Raw genomic sequence first — 16948 nt, forward strand, 5'->3', positions numbered from 1 at the left:
GACAACATGCAGCATTTATTAATTTTCAGATGTAGCCTCCTGTTTTTTTTTTGTTTTGTTAACAGATGTGAACAATCAAACCAACTGGCAACTCGTACCTCAGGTACCGATACTGAATACACAATGATATGAAAATAGTAGACTGATATTATTGTTCCTCAGACAGATGCTGCTCCAGGTTAATCGTCTCTGAAATGATTTGTCTGTCTCCTCAGATGTTGTCCCAGCTCTGCCAAAAAGAGCTCAAACGCTCACGTCATCAAACATGCACCAAAGTGGTCGTTAAACATCTTGCTCGATGACACTATGAAATTCTCCCTGTTGCTGTCTTGTGAGAATTCAATTCATTTGGCACAACTAGCTGGAGTGAGGGGTAAGCCCACCCAGATAAACCCAGAATCTCAGTTTCACCCTTGTCTTGTTAATAACATCAGGACCAGCTCACTGTTGCCTGACTTCATGTTTTTCACACACCTTTTTTTGGGGGGGAAAACATTTTCAGTGTGTGTATTTATTACAAAACATTTATGGATCCAAAAATGAGGAATTTCCTGTCATGTGCATCTTTTACTTGCAGCACACTCAGTGTGTAGGCCTTTAGGGAATTTCTATTTTGAAGTCTTAAGCTGAGCATTTTTGCTACTTTCAGCTTCCTTTTAAACCACACATCATTAGTGCAGGGCAGCTCTGCCTGTGAAACAACAGGCATTAAACACTCATTAGCTATTTGGAAATCATTAGCTACTGAGAATACACTAGTTTATTCACCTTTGACACTAATGAGACCATTAGTACAATAAAAACCATGAGGAAAGTGTGACAGTCTGACACTTTGGTCTGTGACCTCTAAAACTCCCAAAGCCTTTGATATACAGTCTGTGCTCATTACAAGTTTCAGGTGCAACAAGAGGAATAACAGAATAAAATAAAAAAATAATAATAAAAATAAAAGGAATAAAATCGTCCACAAGAGGATTTTTTAAAGTTAAAAATAAACATTTTCACAACTCATTATGATCGGTCAGTTATCAGAAAGGCAGTAGAACATAGTCAATATTTAACAATGATCTTTCAAAAACAACTGTAAACTACTTATTTCACCAAATAAGAGCATCCATGCACCACCCAGACTCGAGACGGAGCTATCAATCTGTCGATCCTTTTTGTGTCTGGGCTGGGAGAGGCTTCCTGTGTTGAGTCAAATTAAGCTGCAGGGCCTGCGACAGACTGGCGACCAGTTCAGGGTGTACCCCGCCTCCTGGCCTTGGGTTCCAACCCCCCTGTGACCTTGAATACATACCTCACAATACGTACCTAAGTCTTCAGTGTGACACATACTACAACATATCTTCTATATGCATTTTTATTTTTGTCTGCAAATTCACCACTGAAAGTAAATCCACTCTCACAGTCTCAAGGCCCTTTTCAGGGAGCGGGGGGCACTGTGTTCTTTAATGGCTAAAGTAGCACGTGCTAGGTTTCTTAAGTGAGTGCGCTAAATTGTTTTTCAGCTAGCTTTCCATTTAGCATATCCCATCAGGTAGCCCATCCCAATGAGATGAACGTGTTTTGAGATGTGAACCTCTTCAGCTGTGTCTTCATCAGTTACATGAAGTTGAAGTGAAGTTCATGAACTCATTTCCTAATAAAGTAGCTTCTTTTTTTGGGCCCACGCCCTCTTTGTACCTCTTTAATAGGTTCAATAATGGATCCTGGAAGTCCACTGTGAAGATCACGTTTTATCAACTATGTTCTGTTTATTGTCTTCAAGAGAAAACAGAGAAAACAAGACTGAAGACAGCATGGACCATGAGCTCTCCTTTAAAAAGATAAATATTAAATCTGTTAATCAGAGTTTGGATAGTGATGTGTCCCCTGCTGATCATCACACACCTGAAGGCACAACAGCGGCTGGATTTCCTTCATGTCCTGAGGAACAATACTCTGGACCAGAAGCTGCTGCTGGCCTTCTATCGCTCCTCAGTCTCCTACTGCCTGCTGTTTGCTACTCAGGGGCCACAACTGAGATCAGGAAGGCTGCACAGAGGCTCATTAACACCACCCCCAAAAATCATTGGCTGCCCTCTGCCATCTCTGGCATTCCTGTCTCAGGAAAACCTCTTTGACCTACTGCCCTCAGGTGGCCACAGCAGGTCAGTCAGGTCCTCACTCACCTCCAGACTCACAAACAGATTCTTCCCCTGAACCATTCGGACTGTTAACAAACACTATTCTCTCTCTCTCTCTCTCGCTCTCTCTCTCTCTCTCTCTCTCTCACACACACACACACACACACACACACACACACACACCTCACCAATCTGAGCCATGGTCTGAGTAACTTCCATCATTCAAGCTCACACACCGGCTCTGTTCTCTTCTTCGCACTCCCTCTGAGCACTCTGAAACTTTTTTGCTCTCTGTGTGCCTTTGTTTTATTTTTGTATTTATTTCTCTTGTTTTGTCCACATTCTTCTTGATTGTGTGTATTTCTCCTGTTTTCTATTTAGTCCTGTTGTCTACTGTTTATGTTATTCTGGCACAGTCGGTGTGGAGCACCCACAACTTTATACATGTACAATGACAATAAAGGGCTATTCTGGGACTATCAACACTGGGAAATTGTGTTTTGTTTTTTGCACCTTGTTTTTCCGCTGTTAATAAACTCACTGTTCAGGAAGTCCAGTTTTTCTGCCATACAGCAAACCTGTCAGACTGACAAAGTTATTAATCTGTTTCCCCTTCACTGCTGTTTGTATTAGAGAGAGAGAGAAGATGAGAAGCTGAAGGAAGGAGCCTGTGTGTGTGTGTGTGTGTGTGTGTGTGTGTGTGTGTGTTACAAATGAAATAAGTTGATAAATGCTTCATATATAGTGTTACGGAATTCAATGTGAGTCTAGATTATGTATCTTCTTCCCATTTCAACATATCAGTGTGGTGTACGGCTGACATTCAGTAATGTTGGACATGTTTGGAAGAGGAAATTGCAACAGTGCATATTATCAGTGAGAGTACTTTACATTTGGGAAAATAAACATGAATGTTTAAACTTGAGGTAGGAGTTGTTTTGTAATGTTCATTTTTAATTGATTTTTACTAGTTAAGCCGGATTAATGGCAAATCTCCATGTTAACGAGCTAACCGCACTAACGTGTTAACGAGCTAACCGCACTAACGCATTGACGCGTCCAGCCCCGCGCTAACTTGCTAACGGAGACTTGCCGCGTTAATGCGGTTATGCTGTTAACATCATTTTAACGAGATTAACGCTCACAGCACTAGTTTTTACATTTTGATGGGTTTTTTGGTCACTCCAGCCCTCTGTTTTTATGTAACCTTTATATCTACACGTCATCTCAAAATGAGCGAGCTCTGAGACACTGAAAATAGACTTTTCATCCTGAGAAACAGTGGTGCGCCCGTCTGTGGAATTCACTGAGCGACCCATTTGTTCACAAGTATCTGTAGAAGCTGTCTGCAGCCTAGGTGTTTGATTTGATACACTAGTTGCCATGGGAGTGATTGGAGCACATGAATTCAATGATTTAGGTGGGTGAATAAATACTTTTGGCAATATAATGTATCAACACAGAAACGCAGCCTACATCTTGATTTTTAAAATGTATTTTGTAACATATTAATAACAAAAAGCAACTGAATTGAAAGACTCAGGCTGGTGTTACATGGTTAACTGTCGGTGGCTAAAAATATTAATGAAAAAAAATAAAGCAAAGAGAGTTGGAAAAAATATGTACTCAAAGATGTTTCCTGTTTTATTAGACCAGGCCTCTCCGTCGTTGTCACACTTCCCTATAGAATAACTATTTGCTGATGCCTTTGATACTTTTGTTTCCATAAAAGTGCAAATTGTAACCAATCTCAGAGAAACTGAAAGCAGAGCCAGTGACAGGTTGAATTGTATGGCAGCTGAAGCTGAGTACTGACTGCAGCAGTTGGTGCAGTAATGTATAGGATGGATGCAAACAGGCGAGGAGCCGTATGACCGAGCCGTCTGAGGTGAAAAGAGAAAGATCACTTTACTTTGACATGTTTTAATATATCTTTATTTATAGACTCAGTCCTTCCTTTGTCCTTGTTTTTGTCATAGTGTTATTTCCCCTGTGTCCGATCCATCACAGCATTTAGTTTGCCGTTTCCTTTTCATTGATTCTGAGTGTCTGCACTTTGCTATCAACCTACATGAAGATTTTGCATTGTGTTTATATTTGTCTACATGCATCTGCATGTTGGGCTTTTCTTCCTCAATATTGCCATGCTAAATAAAGCTGTTGCTGATCAGTTGGAGTCCAGGTGATACTGCATGGTGTCCTTAAACCACAACCATGCTGAACTATGTCAGGTTTTTGGCTAATAGCTCTTTGCTGTTACAAAAGTACTATTTTATCAGAATCAGAATCAGAATCGTGTTTATTGGCCAAGTATCTGTGCAGACACATACAAGGAATTTGGTTCCGGTAGATGGTGGCTCTCAAGCACAGCAATGTAAATCACACACACACACACACACACACACACACACACACACACACACACATCTATATATACATTACACATACATACACAAAGCTGTGTAAACCAACTGTAAATAACTAATCTAAACTTATATACATAAAATACAGAAATGAAATGAGCTGGAATGAATACCACAGAATGTACATAAGGTGCAGTTGCAGTCTGGCAGTGGGAGCAGTGTGACAGGTCAACTATTTAGGAGGGAGATGGCGAGGGGAAAGAAACTGTTCCTGTGTCGGGTGGTCCTGGTCTGCAGGCTTCTGTACCGTCTGCCAGAGGGCAGCAGATCAAAAAGTCTGTGTCCAGGGTGTGAGGGGTCTGTGATGATCTTCCCTGCCTGTTTCCTGGTTCTTGATGTCTTATGTCTGTCAGATTGTGTTAGCCTTGGCATTTGTCTTAGATTCAACTAAAGGAATGGGAACAAATGATTTGTTTTTGCAACAGGCTGATAGCAGTGCCTAAAGACATCATTTAAAACTGGTTCTTTTTTGAGTTGTGTTATGTGTTGACACAACACTGGTTCATCCCTTGAGATAAGTGCCTTTTTTGCTTAACAGAGTTACAGGTGAGTGTTAAATGGATTATAAAAAGCTTTCCTGTGAAATAGGCTCAGCTACAGGACTGGACTGAAAAAGAGTGAACAAGCAGCCAGTGTTCAAAGATATACTGGGAAAAAATCCTGGAAAACTATTGCAGGAGACCACTTTAAAAATATGACTCAGTATCAGTACTCAACACTTCTGCACAGTACTGTACACAGATGCTTGTTTTTTACAGTTATTTTGGAGACATTAATTTATAACAATACACAGTTAAAAAAAATACTGTGAGTGTTTCCTACTTTGATTTCTACATTTTTAATTGCTCTCAAAGTAAAATTAGCATATTATTTGTTTATCTTTGTTTCACCTTTTTTACATTAAAATTCACATTTCCAGTAAAAGATGTACTGATACATTCTGCTAGTGTTGCACTCGTGCTGCAGCGTTAACTGTTTGGGAAACCAACACACTTGTTCTTTGTGCTTCTAGCTGCTTGTAGATGTAGCACATGGCTTGTGAGGATGTATTCAGTTCAGTATTATATATATGGTGCTATGGTGCCACATCACTTTGGCTTTAAATGATAATACAAAAAACAAAGAAAAAAAACAACCATCAGATGACGCCTATGAGCTTGCACTTTAGGAGTGATGGGAAGGTCAAAACTCCTTTTTAATGGGCAGAAACCTTCAGCAGAACCAGGCTGCAGGAGGCCATCAGCTGTGGTCAGTGTATACAAGCAGTAACTATATATGTAACAACCAAAGAAAGTTGGATTTAAAAAAGAAATGGGTTAAAAGGTGAGTGTTGAATGGCCAAAAACTAGTTATAACAATAACTTTAGATGCTGTTAACTGCTGCCAATTACAGAACAAAATAACAATACTTTTCTTTTGATGTGTTCCATACTTTTAGAATGCAAATCACTTTGATCACAAGATCATCATCATCATCATCGTTTATTTGTATAGCACTTTAAGAACACACCAGGCAGTCCAAAGTGCTGAACAACACAGATTAAAACAACTACCAAATTAAAAATACAATAAAATCATTACATACAATAAAATAAATAAGAAGGTGTCAGTTTCCTACAGAGTTAAAAGCCAGGGACTAAAAATAGGTTTTCAGTCTGGACTTAAAGACCTGCACTGATGACGCTTGTCTAATTTGGAGGGGAAGGTTATTCCAGAGCATCGGAGCCACGATAAACTTTATGATAAGATGATAAACTTTATGTAAATAAAGAATATAACTGAAAGATTGACACTTGTAATGGCCTGTTCACAGACTCCTTTTTATTGAACAAGCTGCTGGAGGGGAGAGTGGAAGGGCAAACTGGTTACTGGACCAAGACCTCTTGGTCTTCTGTTTTCTGACTGGTTGACCTCTACCTCCTCCTGCCCTTTCAACAGCAAGTTTGGCAACACATTTACTGCAAAAGATGTTGCAAAATTCTAACCCTGTCAGTTTGTTTATTTGTGACATCAGACACATCTACACATTTGTTAATATTTTTTTCTTTAACTGCAAATTTGTATGTGAAAAAGAAAATTTCAAAATACAAGTTGTTTCTACTCATTCTCACATGTTATTGGACAAGCTCTCACATTCTGTGTAGCAGTCCCCCGGACCAAGGAAGAAATAGAGAGAGCCTCAACGGGTGCAATGATTTTTACTTTGGGATTCATTCAGAATCTAACAGTGCTGCGGTGCGCCAATACACGTGAAAACTAAACAGAAACACAAAATACATTTTCCTAGACGCTTATTACAAACATGAACTCAATTAAAGTAGAAAATACAACAAAATATCAACTAAGCAATCGGATACAACTTAAAATATGTGCCTCGCTCCGCAATCCAAGGGCTGCAAATTGTTAATTTCGCTAGAGTCCGGATTCACGCTGCTTCACGCTTCATTGAGAGCTGCCTACCGGCACACATGCGCCACGAAACCAGTCTGAGCTGGAAGTGCTAACTAAGCGACAGAGCCCTCTACTGGACACTACGTGTAGCTGTTCAGGCTTAGATTAATAAACAAAAAACCGGACCTTTACATTCTGCAACATATGCATGGGTTCAAACTGTGGTCATAAATATTTTGAACTTGTAAATCAGACTGTGTAGTTGTGCACTGAGTTTTGTAACCTTGTAAAATATCTGAAAATGTAATGTTTGTGCATCAATAGATGACAATTTGTGTGCATGTAAAAAAGATTTGTGTTTGCAAAACATAATTACACAAGTTACAAACTTTTGTTAAGGTCTGTTTAGAGAGAGACAAGGCAAAAAAAACAAAACAGTGTAAAACTCTGCTCATATTTCCTCACTTGTGTGCAGTGTTGGTCAAGTTACTTGAAAAAGTAATCAGTAACTAACTACTGATTACTTCCCCCAAAAAGTAATCCCGTTACTTTACTGATTACTTATTTTCAAAAGTAATTAATTACTTAGTTACTTAGTTACTTTTTAAAAACACAATTTACAACCTGAATAGGTGATAAAGCGATAGATCTTTCAGCCCAATTTTACTTTTTCTGCATAATCCATCATACAAAATGTAATCAAATGGAAACGTCTCTTTTTAAAACTTGTTTTATTAGTTTTAATCTTTTAACTTTATGCATCAAGCAAAAATTTAATTATATGCAACATTCTCTGACTGGAAGAAATTTGTTTTACATTTAAACCTACTTTCTGCACATTCCAGCACATAAAATAAAATATGTTTTTTGTGTTTACACTCACTCTTTCAAATAGATGCAAGTAAAACACAGCAGAAAATAAATAAAGTCAAAGGCTAGTTGCTCTATTTTCACCTGTAAAGCAGGACTGGGGTAGGCGGAGGTTTACCCTGGTGCAGGTGTGCCGCGGCGGTCAGTTGAAGACTGACAGTCGTAGCGCACTCGGTGCTTGCTTGGAAGTTTAGGGGTTTTTTCGCTGTAAAAAGAAGTTTTGTTCCCACGCACAACGGACACTAATGTTTTTGTCACTTTTTATTGAATCAAACTCAAAGTAAGGTCAGTACTTCCACGCTTTAAACGCTGCACGCTCATACTCTCTCCCGTACTTGATATATTATCCATTGTTGATCTGCACACAGCTGTTGTCACCAACGTCGCACTCGCTTACGTCACTGTCATGAGACATTCTCGAAAAAAACTCACGGTTTTAGTAACGCAGTAACGCAGCGTTCCTACGGGAAAGTAACAGTAATCTAATTACCGTTTTTGCAATGGTAATCCCTTACATTACTCATTACTTGAAAAAAGTAATTGGATTGATAGCCAAACCCATCTGTTCTCTGATTGGATTGTTACATTTGTGACTGACATGACATCGACCAATCAGCTGAAAGGAAGAAAATCTGGTCAATCTTGCACTTGCAAGTTGAAACTCACACACAAGTGAGGGAACGTGAATGCAGAGTTTTACACCTAGTGTTTTGCTGTGTATAAGCAAACAGACTTAAACAACACATAAACATTCACCTAATATATATATTATATATTATATATAATGTTCTCCCCCCCCCCCCTTTTTTTTTGCAGAAGTCGAGGAGCATGTCGGGTTACATTTCACTGTGTGTTATACCTGCATAACTATGCATGTGACGAATAAAGAACCTTGAACCTTGAACCTAAAAGTAACTTGTGTAACTATTTTTACAAACTCACAAATTCTCCTCTATGGATGCACAAAAATAAGACTTCCAGATATTTTGCTACAAGTACAAAACATTTACATATGGACCTCAGGAACACGCTTCGAGGACTTGATGATGATGGAGCCTGCACCAGTACTGACAGTGTGTCTGACATGCACTTGAAATTTTTTTATTTTTAATCATATATTAATATTTACAAGATTCAGTGAAATACCTCCTGAGAAAAAAGAAAATTGCTATCTCTTGAGATTTTCCTTCAGCATCCTTACTCCATCCCATCACTGTTGATCTGCACTACAGAGTCTTTGTTCACAGGCTCATTTGAAGGGGCTGTGCTTAAGTGCTGGGTGCTCACTGTGTACCTCCCGCGGGAGTCAATCCTGAAAGCAGGGGCAAAGCAGTGGTTTAATTTGATTTCTTGGCGAAGGTAGGAGGTCCTCTTCTGGCAAGAGTCACCAGTTCCCTCCTGCAAGGCCGACAGAAAAACCACCAACTCAAAGTTAGTGGCTGACCCCTCACACAGGGCAGGGTAGAGCGGGCTCTGAGGGTCCAGGGGGTGGTAAAAGGTGAGTGGGAATATGAACAAGGGACATGCTTTTTGGCCCAAATGGTCCAAATAGAAGTCCAGAGAGGTCTGGTGTAGAGCCTGACCTTCACACTCGTAAAGCACAGCACTCAGCTTTACATCGACCAGAGGCCGCTTCAACAGATTGGTGGCTCGAATCATGAGGCATGTCTGGCCCAGGTGTTGACCTACCACTGCCTGGGGGCTGAACTGGATGGCTCCTGCTTGTTTCTGGGGGCGGGAGAGCTTGGCTACAAATGCACCTGAATGTTAAGACAATGACATCATTCATGAACTTAATTTAAATTTCTACAAATCAGTACATAAGCAGGCTTATTTATTCCTGATGATGTCACAGTATAACATATTTGTTCAAAGTGACCTGTTTTTATAATGTTTTTACTGAACTAAATACCCAAAATCACAGTGACGTTTAAAATAAAGTCCTGCTTTTATTATGCCTCTTTCAGATGTGCTCTATTTGAACTTGTTCTGGCAGCTTCGTCCCATACAGGGATTGATTTGAGACTGCTAGCATAGACTCAGCTTAATGAGGAAAATTTGAAAATGCGCTTTTTTACAAGTAAATCATTGCAAGATTTCATGAAAACACATGCTCTTTTGAAATTGTAAATGTCATCTACTTTTTACAAAACAGACCCAACTTTCTCAACCTCCTCTTTTGTCTTACAATTTATACATTAAAACTAGAAATTAGAATTGGATTAGAATAACTGATGAGTGCTTTACCTGTGATAAATACTTCCAGCATGAGCCCCAGCAGCATCTGTACAGCCAGCAATGCTATGGCACTGGGACAGTCTCCACTGGGGAACATGGTGCCATAACCGATGGTTAGCTGTGTCTCCAAAGAGAAAGAAAAGGCAGCAGAGAAGCTTGTAATGTACTTTACACAGACAACATGCCCCTGTGGTGGGGCATCATGATCCTGCACATCAAGGTCTCCATTCAAATGAGCCAACAAATACCAGAGACAGGCAAAAAACAACCAGTGAGCCACGAAGGAGCTGCAGAAGGCCAGAAGAGTCCATCTCCAGCGAAGATTTACCAGCAGTCCCCACAGGTCCTGCAGGGCCAGCAGCCAAGCTCTGTGCAAAGACTTGCTCCATGAGCCTGAAGAAGACAGAGGGACACGAAATGCACAGCGTCCCTCTTTGGTGATCAGGCGCTGGAAAGGAGGAGATGACAGAAGTAGAGATGAGGACGCCTTGTCACCTGGAACACTACTCTTGGATTTGGTTGTCATGGTTGTAGTGAATGATCCGACAATGATCCTGGAATGATCTTACTAGAAAATGTCAGCAGTTGGTATCAGAAAGACTTTTGTATGTCACCATACAGAGATCGATCTGAGACTAGACTAAAGCAAACATTGGCATCCTTTAAATACATTTTAATTCTGCTGAGCAATGAAGATTTACATGTAAAATATTATCCATTTAGCTCATACTAATAGTTAACCATACAGTGAGACAGACGGCATGGAAAAAAGGTGGGGGCCAGAGTGCTGAGCTGTGGGTGAATTATTGTGTGACGAGTTAACCTTTACACAGGTCAACTTCTTGGGTTTCTCTCTGTTTTTTCTAGACTGTTTAGTGACAGAAAAAGAAGATATCATTAGATACGTCGCAATATCTTCTTTTCCCTCTGTGTAAATTTTATATTAAAAATTATATTTATATTGGCCTCAATATTAGCTCCAAAGAGATGTTGATGCAAGAGAAGGAGTCTACCATTAGTCCGATAATGCCCTTTATATCATGTTTGAGTTTCTGAGACCTCTATCTCATCAACCTGATCAATACTTGCCATAGTTTCAAAATGTTATGGACAAAACTCCTTTTTTTTGTCTAAAATTAACATTGTTGTTAACAAAAAGTTGCCAAAAACGCCCAATGTATCAAATGCAATACAAAAAATAGATCATACACAACATGATATAGGAAAAAAACATTTGTGGATTTTGTTATAAGGGTTAATAAACATCTCCAAAAAAATCAGAATTTTCTGGATATTTTTTGATGGGTTGGGTCTCACAGGGTTAAGCTGAAAAAATCTAGATATACCAATGAGAGTCGCCAAGTTAAACATCTTCAAAAGAAAGTATGCACTACATGGCTCATTAACACCAGAACGTCTGGAAAAACAAGAAAAATTACCTAAAGTGGAAAACTAAACAGTGGAACAGTGGGCAACAACGCTCTGTGTGAGGTAAAAAATGAGACACAATCATGAACAGAGATACAGTGTCGTGTAACGGGTCGTGTAAGGGCAGAGAGACTGACCCAGAATGCAGCACAAAGAAGCAAACTGAAAATCTGAGCTTTATTAGCTCACAAAAGGTGGAGAACAGAAAATAGTAAGAATGCAGGGTCCAAACTAACTGGGAAACATACAGCTGGAATCAAAGACTATCAAAGTAAAACAGGAAGTAATGCACTTAATGGGACAGCAGTGCACAGAGCTTGCCTTAGAATCCTTTGTTTTAAAGGATTTCTTCAGAGTTAAAGTAATCCAGATTCAGTTTGTAATATGGTTTAAAACAGCGCTGCCATGGTGTAACTCAGTTTAACGCAGTGACCTGAACTGTCCAACTGACCAAACAGTAACTACTGGTGGGTTTAAAAATCGATTTCGGGCGCTGACAGCAGACGTGTCACAGATTCTGGAGCTGCAGGTTTCGTCACTCTCTGACTGAAAATTCACTGAACCAGCAGCAAAAGAAGATCATAACTACGCTTCACGTTTGACAAACATGAATTCCCCCTTACTTATGCTTTTACTTCCTGCACAGCTTTCTCTCTCTCAGTGTACTCAGAGACCAGTTCACCATCACAAATCTCTATTTCTGCATTATTGGCTTGCTTGTTGTGCTTTGGTGCTTATTATGCACCAGTCTACAGCTGTGTACAGCACTGTCAGGGCATTTCTGTTGTTCAAAACTGAAGACATTCACATTTTTTAAATTCTGCCAAGTTGCAAAACTCTCAGCTGTGTCTGTAATCAAACCTCTGTAACTTTGCTTCACTTCAGCAGCATCAGGTAAAGTTCATACGTTGAGTCATGGTTTTCTTCCACTTTTGTTCTACTGCAGAATATTTTTAAGGTTATCTGCTATAAAGAGTCAGACCAGGAAAATCTCCTCCATGGTTTTCTGTTTTATCCTCAGTGACTTTGACACAAAGGCATCTGCTGTGATGCTCACACCTCTAATGAAGTCTCAGCTTTGTTTTTATACATAGATATAAAAATATGGATAAGTACTGATAAATGATCACAATTATAATATTTCTGACTGCCTGAGTCAAAACTGAATTGAATCCAATCAAACTGAATCGAATTGGGACCTTGTGAATCGGAATCGAATCAGTTATAGAATGCTGTAAATAAAGTGTATTTATTTGTTTTAACTGGGTTTCCCGTCTTTCTGTTGCTGTGATCGTCCCCTGCTGCTCCTCCCGTTTAGAAGGGTTTCCCTTCTAGTATACACCCGTGACATTTTTGGCGTTGTCAAATCAGGATACAGGTTTTCAAGCAGTTTGTGGTGACAAGGGAGCAAAAAGATGATGATGCCTGTGTCCCGGGGCTGTCGAAGTTTAAAGGGCCACCCGAGCAGAGGGTTATGGGCAGTGTGTGCGCAAATATGAGTGTTAGGCCACGAGAAGAGTAGCAGAAAAAGATCCAATTTAAGGTGTCATGGGAGGTTAGCTGCAGGGTTGTGGGGTCGTGATTTGCTGCTAGCCAGCGGTGCTTGGGATTCAGCACGAAGCCACGTTAGGCCCCCACAGGACCAGCTAAGTGCGGCTTATGCCTCATGACTCCTGGGTAGTAGAAGGGATTGCTTCCTGTGGCAGTGGATGGAATGATGCACCTGGTTCTATTTTTGCTCGGGAGGGTAGAAAAGGAACTTGAGACCATGATAAGGTTGGAGACTGTCGCTGATATCAGTGGAACTGCATGACTGGAAGTGGTGCATGTAGCAGGGACTGCGAACATTTTTGTAACAGGGTGGAACTGACTTTAACCTGGGTTTTTATTACTTTGCATGTATTGTTGTGTGCATGTTTGGTTTGTTCTCTTGAGTGTTTTATCTTTACAGTTTTGCTTCGCCTACTGAGCACTAATGCGGCACACCTGAGCAGTCAGCCCAGACAGGACTGCAACCAATCAGGGCTCCCTTTGTGGCTGCCAAAGGCCAATAAGAGGGCTGGTGGGATGGATGAAAGAGAGGACTCAGAGCCATGGAGTGGTAACAGGCGGCAGGTAGCTGCTGTAGGAAGCAGCTGAGGGGAGCGAGCGTGAGAGCTGAGCTGAGCTGGGCAAAGTAAGTAGGCCCGGAGGACGGCAGTAAGGATGCCTTCGATGGGATAGTTCAATGCCAACCATACATTAGAGCACGGAGCAGCGGCGGACGGAGTTTGGAGTTCTGCCCTCGCGGGGTAAGTCCCAATTGTTAAGATTCATAAGACGCCTCAGGAAATTAAGAAGGGTGACTGTCAATGCTCTCCTGTGCTTAGCAGCAGCGGTGTGGCGGAGGAGACGATGGAGGACGCTGTCGGCTGGGCTCCCACTGGTGGACTCGGCGGACCCTTAATGGCCAAGAAGTGTGGCAGAGCCCGATTGGGACCCTTGGGACTTTAGCTCGCTGACTGAGGACCATTTGGACTCTTTTTTTTTTATTGTGCTGAGTTTTATGTTTTTTTTAATTATTCCCTTCCCTGATCAGGGTATTTTTATGCTGTAAATAAAGTATATTTATTTTTTAACTATTTTAACTGGGTTTCACATCTTTCTGTTGCTGTGATCATCCCCTGCTGCTCTTCCCATTTAAAAGGGTTTCCCTTCTAGTATACACCCGTGACACATACAGCATACCAGTAAGGTGCTAAGGGGGTATACGCCAGGCCTTGGTGGGTACGGGGTGTATGCAGACCCTGCTTCACTAAACCCTGGTTCGACCCGGGGCATTATTGGAGGCAGAATGGATGGAGGTTAGGTGCTTGCATGGGGAAATAGAAGAATATCCCAAAGTGCTGCTGCAAATTAAATACAAGAGCAAAACACAGAGTAAAGACTGCAGTCAGCCCGCACCTGACACATCCCTTAATATTCTGGACAGACTGGCCGGGATGTGTTCCCGAATGATGTGTAGCTTCTGCGCTGCAGTCAGCAGAGACATGGGGTCGTCCGTCACTGACTCTGGGGAGCAGGATACAGTGGCTTGCAAAAGTATTCGGCCCCCTTGAACTTTTCCACATTTTGTCACATTACAGCCAGAAACATGAATCAATTTTATTGGAATTCCAGGTGAAAGACCAATACAAAGTGGTGTACACATGAGAAGTGGAACGAAAATCATACATGATTCCAAACATTTTTTACAAATAAATAACTGCAAAGTGGGGTGTGCGTAATTATTCAGCCCCCTGAGTCAATACTTTGTAGAACCACCTTTTGCTGCAGTTACAGCTGCCAGTCTTTTAGGGTATGTCTCTACCAGCTTTGCACATCTACAGACTGAAATCTTTGCCCATTCTTCTTTGCAAAACAGCTCCAGCTCAGTCAGATTAGATGGACAGCGTTTGTGAACAGCAGTTTTCAGATCTTGCCACAGATTCTGGATTGGATTTAGATCTGGACTTTGACTGGGCCATTCTAACACATGGATATGTTTTGTTTTAAACCATTCCATTGTTGCCCTGGCTTTATGTTTAGGGTCGTTGTCCTGCTGGAAGGTGAACCTCCGCCCCAGTCTCAAGTCTTTTGCAGACTCCAAGAGGTTTTCTTCCAAGATTGCCCTGTATTTGGCTCCATCCATCTTCCCATCAACTCTGACCAGCTTCCCTGTCCCTGCTGAAGAGAAGCACCCCCAGAGCATGATGCTGCCACCACCATATTTGACAGTGGGGATGGTGTGTTCAGAGTGTGTGAGCGTTCAGAGTGTGTGCAGTGTTAGTTTTCCGCCACACATAGCGTTTTGCATTTAGGTCTCATCTGACCAGAGCACCTTCTTCCACATGTTTGCTGTGTCCCCCACATGGCTTGTGGCAAACTGCAAACGGGACTTCTTATGGTTTTCTGTTAACAATGGCTTTCTTCTTGCCACTCTTCCATAAAGGCCAACTTTGTGCAGTGCACGACTAATAGTTGTCCTATGGACAGATTCCCCCACCTGAGCTGTAGATCTCTGCAGCTCGTCCAGAGTCACCATGGGCCTCTTGGCTGCATTTCTGATCAGCGCTCTCCTTGTTCGGCCTGTGAGTTTAGGTGGACGGCCTTGTCTTGGTAGGTTTACAGTTGTGCCATACTCCTTCCATTTCTGAATGATGGCTTGAACAGTGCTCCGTGAGATGTTCAAGGCTTGGGAAATCTTTTTGTAGCCTAAGCCTGCTTTAAATTTCTCAATAACTTTATCCCTGACCTGTCTGCTGTGTTCTTTGGACTTCATGGTGTTGTTGCTCCCAATATTCTCTTAGACAACCTCTGAGCCCATCACAGAGCAGCTGTATTTGTACTGACATTAGATTACACACTGGTGCACTCTATTTAGTCATTAGCACTCATCAGGCAATGTCTATGGGCAACTGACTGCAGTCAGACCAAAGGGGGCTGAATAATTACGCACACTCCACTTTGCAGTTATTTATTTGTAAAAAATGTTTGGAATCATGTATGATTTTCGTTCCACTTCTCACGTGTACACCACTTTGTATTGGTCTTTCACCTGGAATTCCAATAAAATGTATTCATGTTTGTGGCTGTAATGTGACAAAATGTGCGAAAGTTCAAGGGGGCCGAATACTTTTGCAAGCCACTGTATTGCACGGCCAGCTCCAGGTATTCCCTCCACTGAAGATTTTCCATTGTAGAACCCCAAAAGATGACAGGTCATCTCCTGAGTCAGCATCCCAAAAGAGATACTGACTGACCAGGGGAAGTCATTCATGTCTTTCACACTAAAAGAACTGTATGAATTACTGGGAGTTAAATGTCTTTGGACCAGTGTCTACCACCTTTAGACTGATGAGTTGGTGGAGCGGCTGAATAAGACTTTAAAGCTACACATTGGGGAGGTTATCATGAGAAAATTTGCTCCAGGCCCAGCAATGTCAGCAGCGCCTGTACAACAGAGGGGCTAGACTCTGGCAATTCTAAACGGGAGACAGAGTGCTAATATTACTCCCTTCTTCTAACTCAAAGTTAATCACCAAGTGGCAAACACCCATGAAGTGGTGCGGTTAGACAGGGGAGGAGCCATACAGATATATCACCTCATCCTCCTTAAAGCACAGAGAGAGGCTGAAACTCCTTCTCTGGTAAACCTGGTTAAGGAAAGAGATGAGTTGGGGCCAGAAATGCCAAATTCAAACATTCCCGCCTCCCTCCATTGTGATAACCATCTCACACAGGACCAGAGGGCAGATGTTGCTGCATTGCAACTGCGTTTTGCAGATGTGTTCTTCCTTCTGCCCAGTTGTACTTCTCTCATACATCAAAATCTTGAAATGCAGCCAAAAAAGGCTAGGCTGGGCTAGGCCGGATGGGTCCTCAGCCTAAGTTGGGCGATGGGGCTATGTGGAAGTGTGGGGTTTGTGGCTCAGCTGCAGGGGAGCAGTG

General features: G+C 41.5%; 1 protein-coding gene and 1 long non-coding RNA gene across 2 annotated transcripts; one reads left to right on the plus strand and one right to left on the minus strand.

Annotated features, from left to right (window-relative positions):
- Window positions 1-8616: 8616 nt before the first annotated feature.
- LOC100534419 (inward rectifier potassium channel 13) lies at window positions 8617-10715 on the minus strand. Its single transcript, XM_003449779.5, has 2 exons — window positions 10061-10715; window positions 8617-9573 (listed from the first exon to the last, which is right to left on the minus strand). The coding sequence occupies exons 1-2, from the start codon at window positions 10575-10577 to the stop codon at window positions 9011-9013; spliced, it is 1080 nt and encodes a 359-aa protein (XP_003449827.1). The 5' UTR covers window positions 10578-10715; the 3' UTR covers window positions 8617-9010.
- Window positions 10716-13457: 2742 nt separating this feature from the next.
- On the plus strand, window positions 13458-14097 carry LOC109195102 (uncharacterized). The gene is made up of 2 exons (XR_002056778.2): window positions 13458-13770; window positions 13852-14097. It is a non-coding gene; the product is annotated as an uncharacterized LOC109195102 (long non-coding RNA).
- The last annotated feature ends 2851 nt before the right edge of the window (window positions 14098-16948 follow it).

The sequence above is a fragment of the Oreochromis niloticus genome, linkage group LG17 (genome assembly GCF_001858045.2).
Source record: "Oreochromis niloticus isolate F11D_XX linkage group LG17, O_niloticus_UMD_NMBU, whole genome shotgun sequence".
In the NCBI taxonomy this organism is placed as follows: Eukaryota; Metazoa; Chordata; class Actinopteri; order Cichliformes; family Cichlidae; genus Oreochromis; species Oreochromis niloticus.

Coding starts and splice junctions, on each gene's coding strand:
- LOC100534419 (XM_003449779.5), bottom strand. CDS start 10,577: ATGACAACCAAATCCAAGAGTAGTGTTCCAGGTGACAAGGCGTCCTCA. Junction 9,574..10,060: donor GCTGGAAGTATTTATCACAG/GTAAAGCACTCA, acceptor CTTAACATTCAG/GTGCATTTGTAGCCAAGCTC.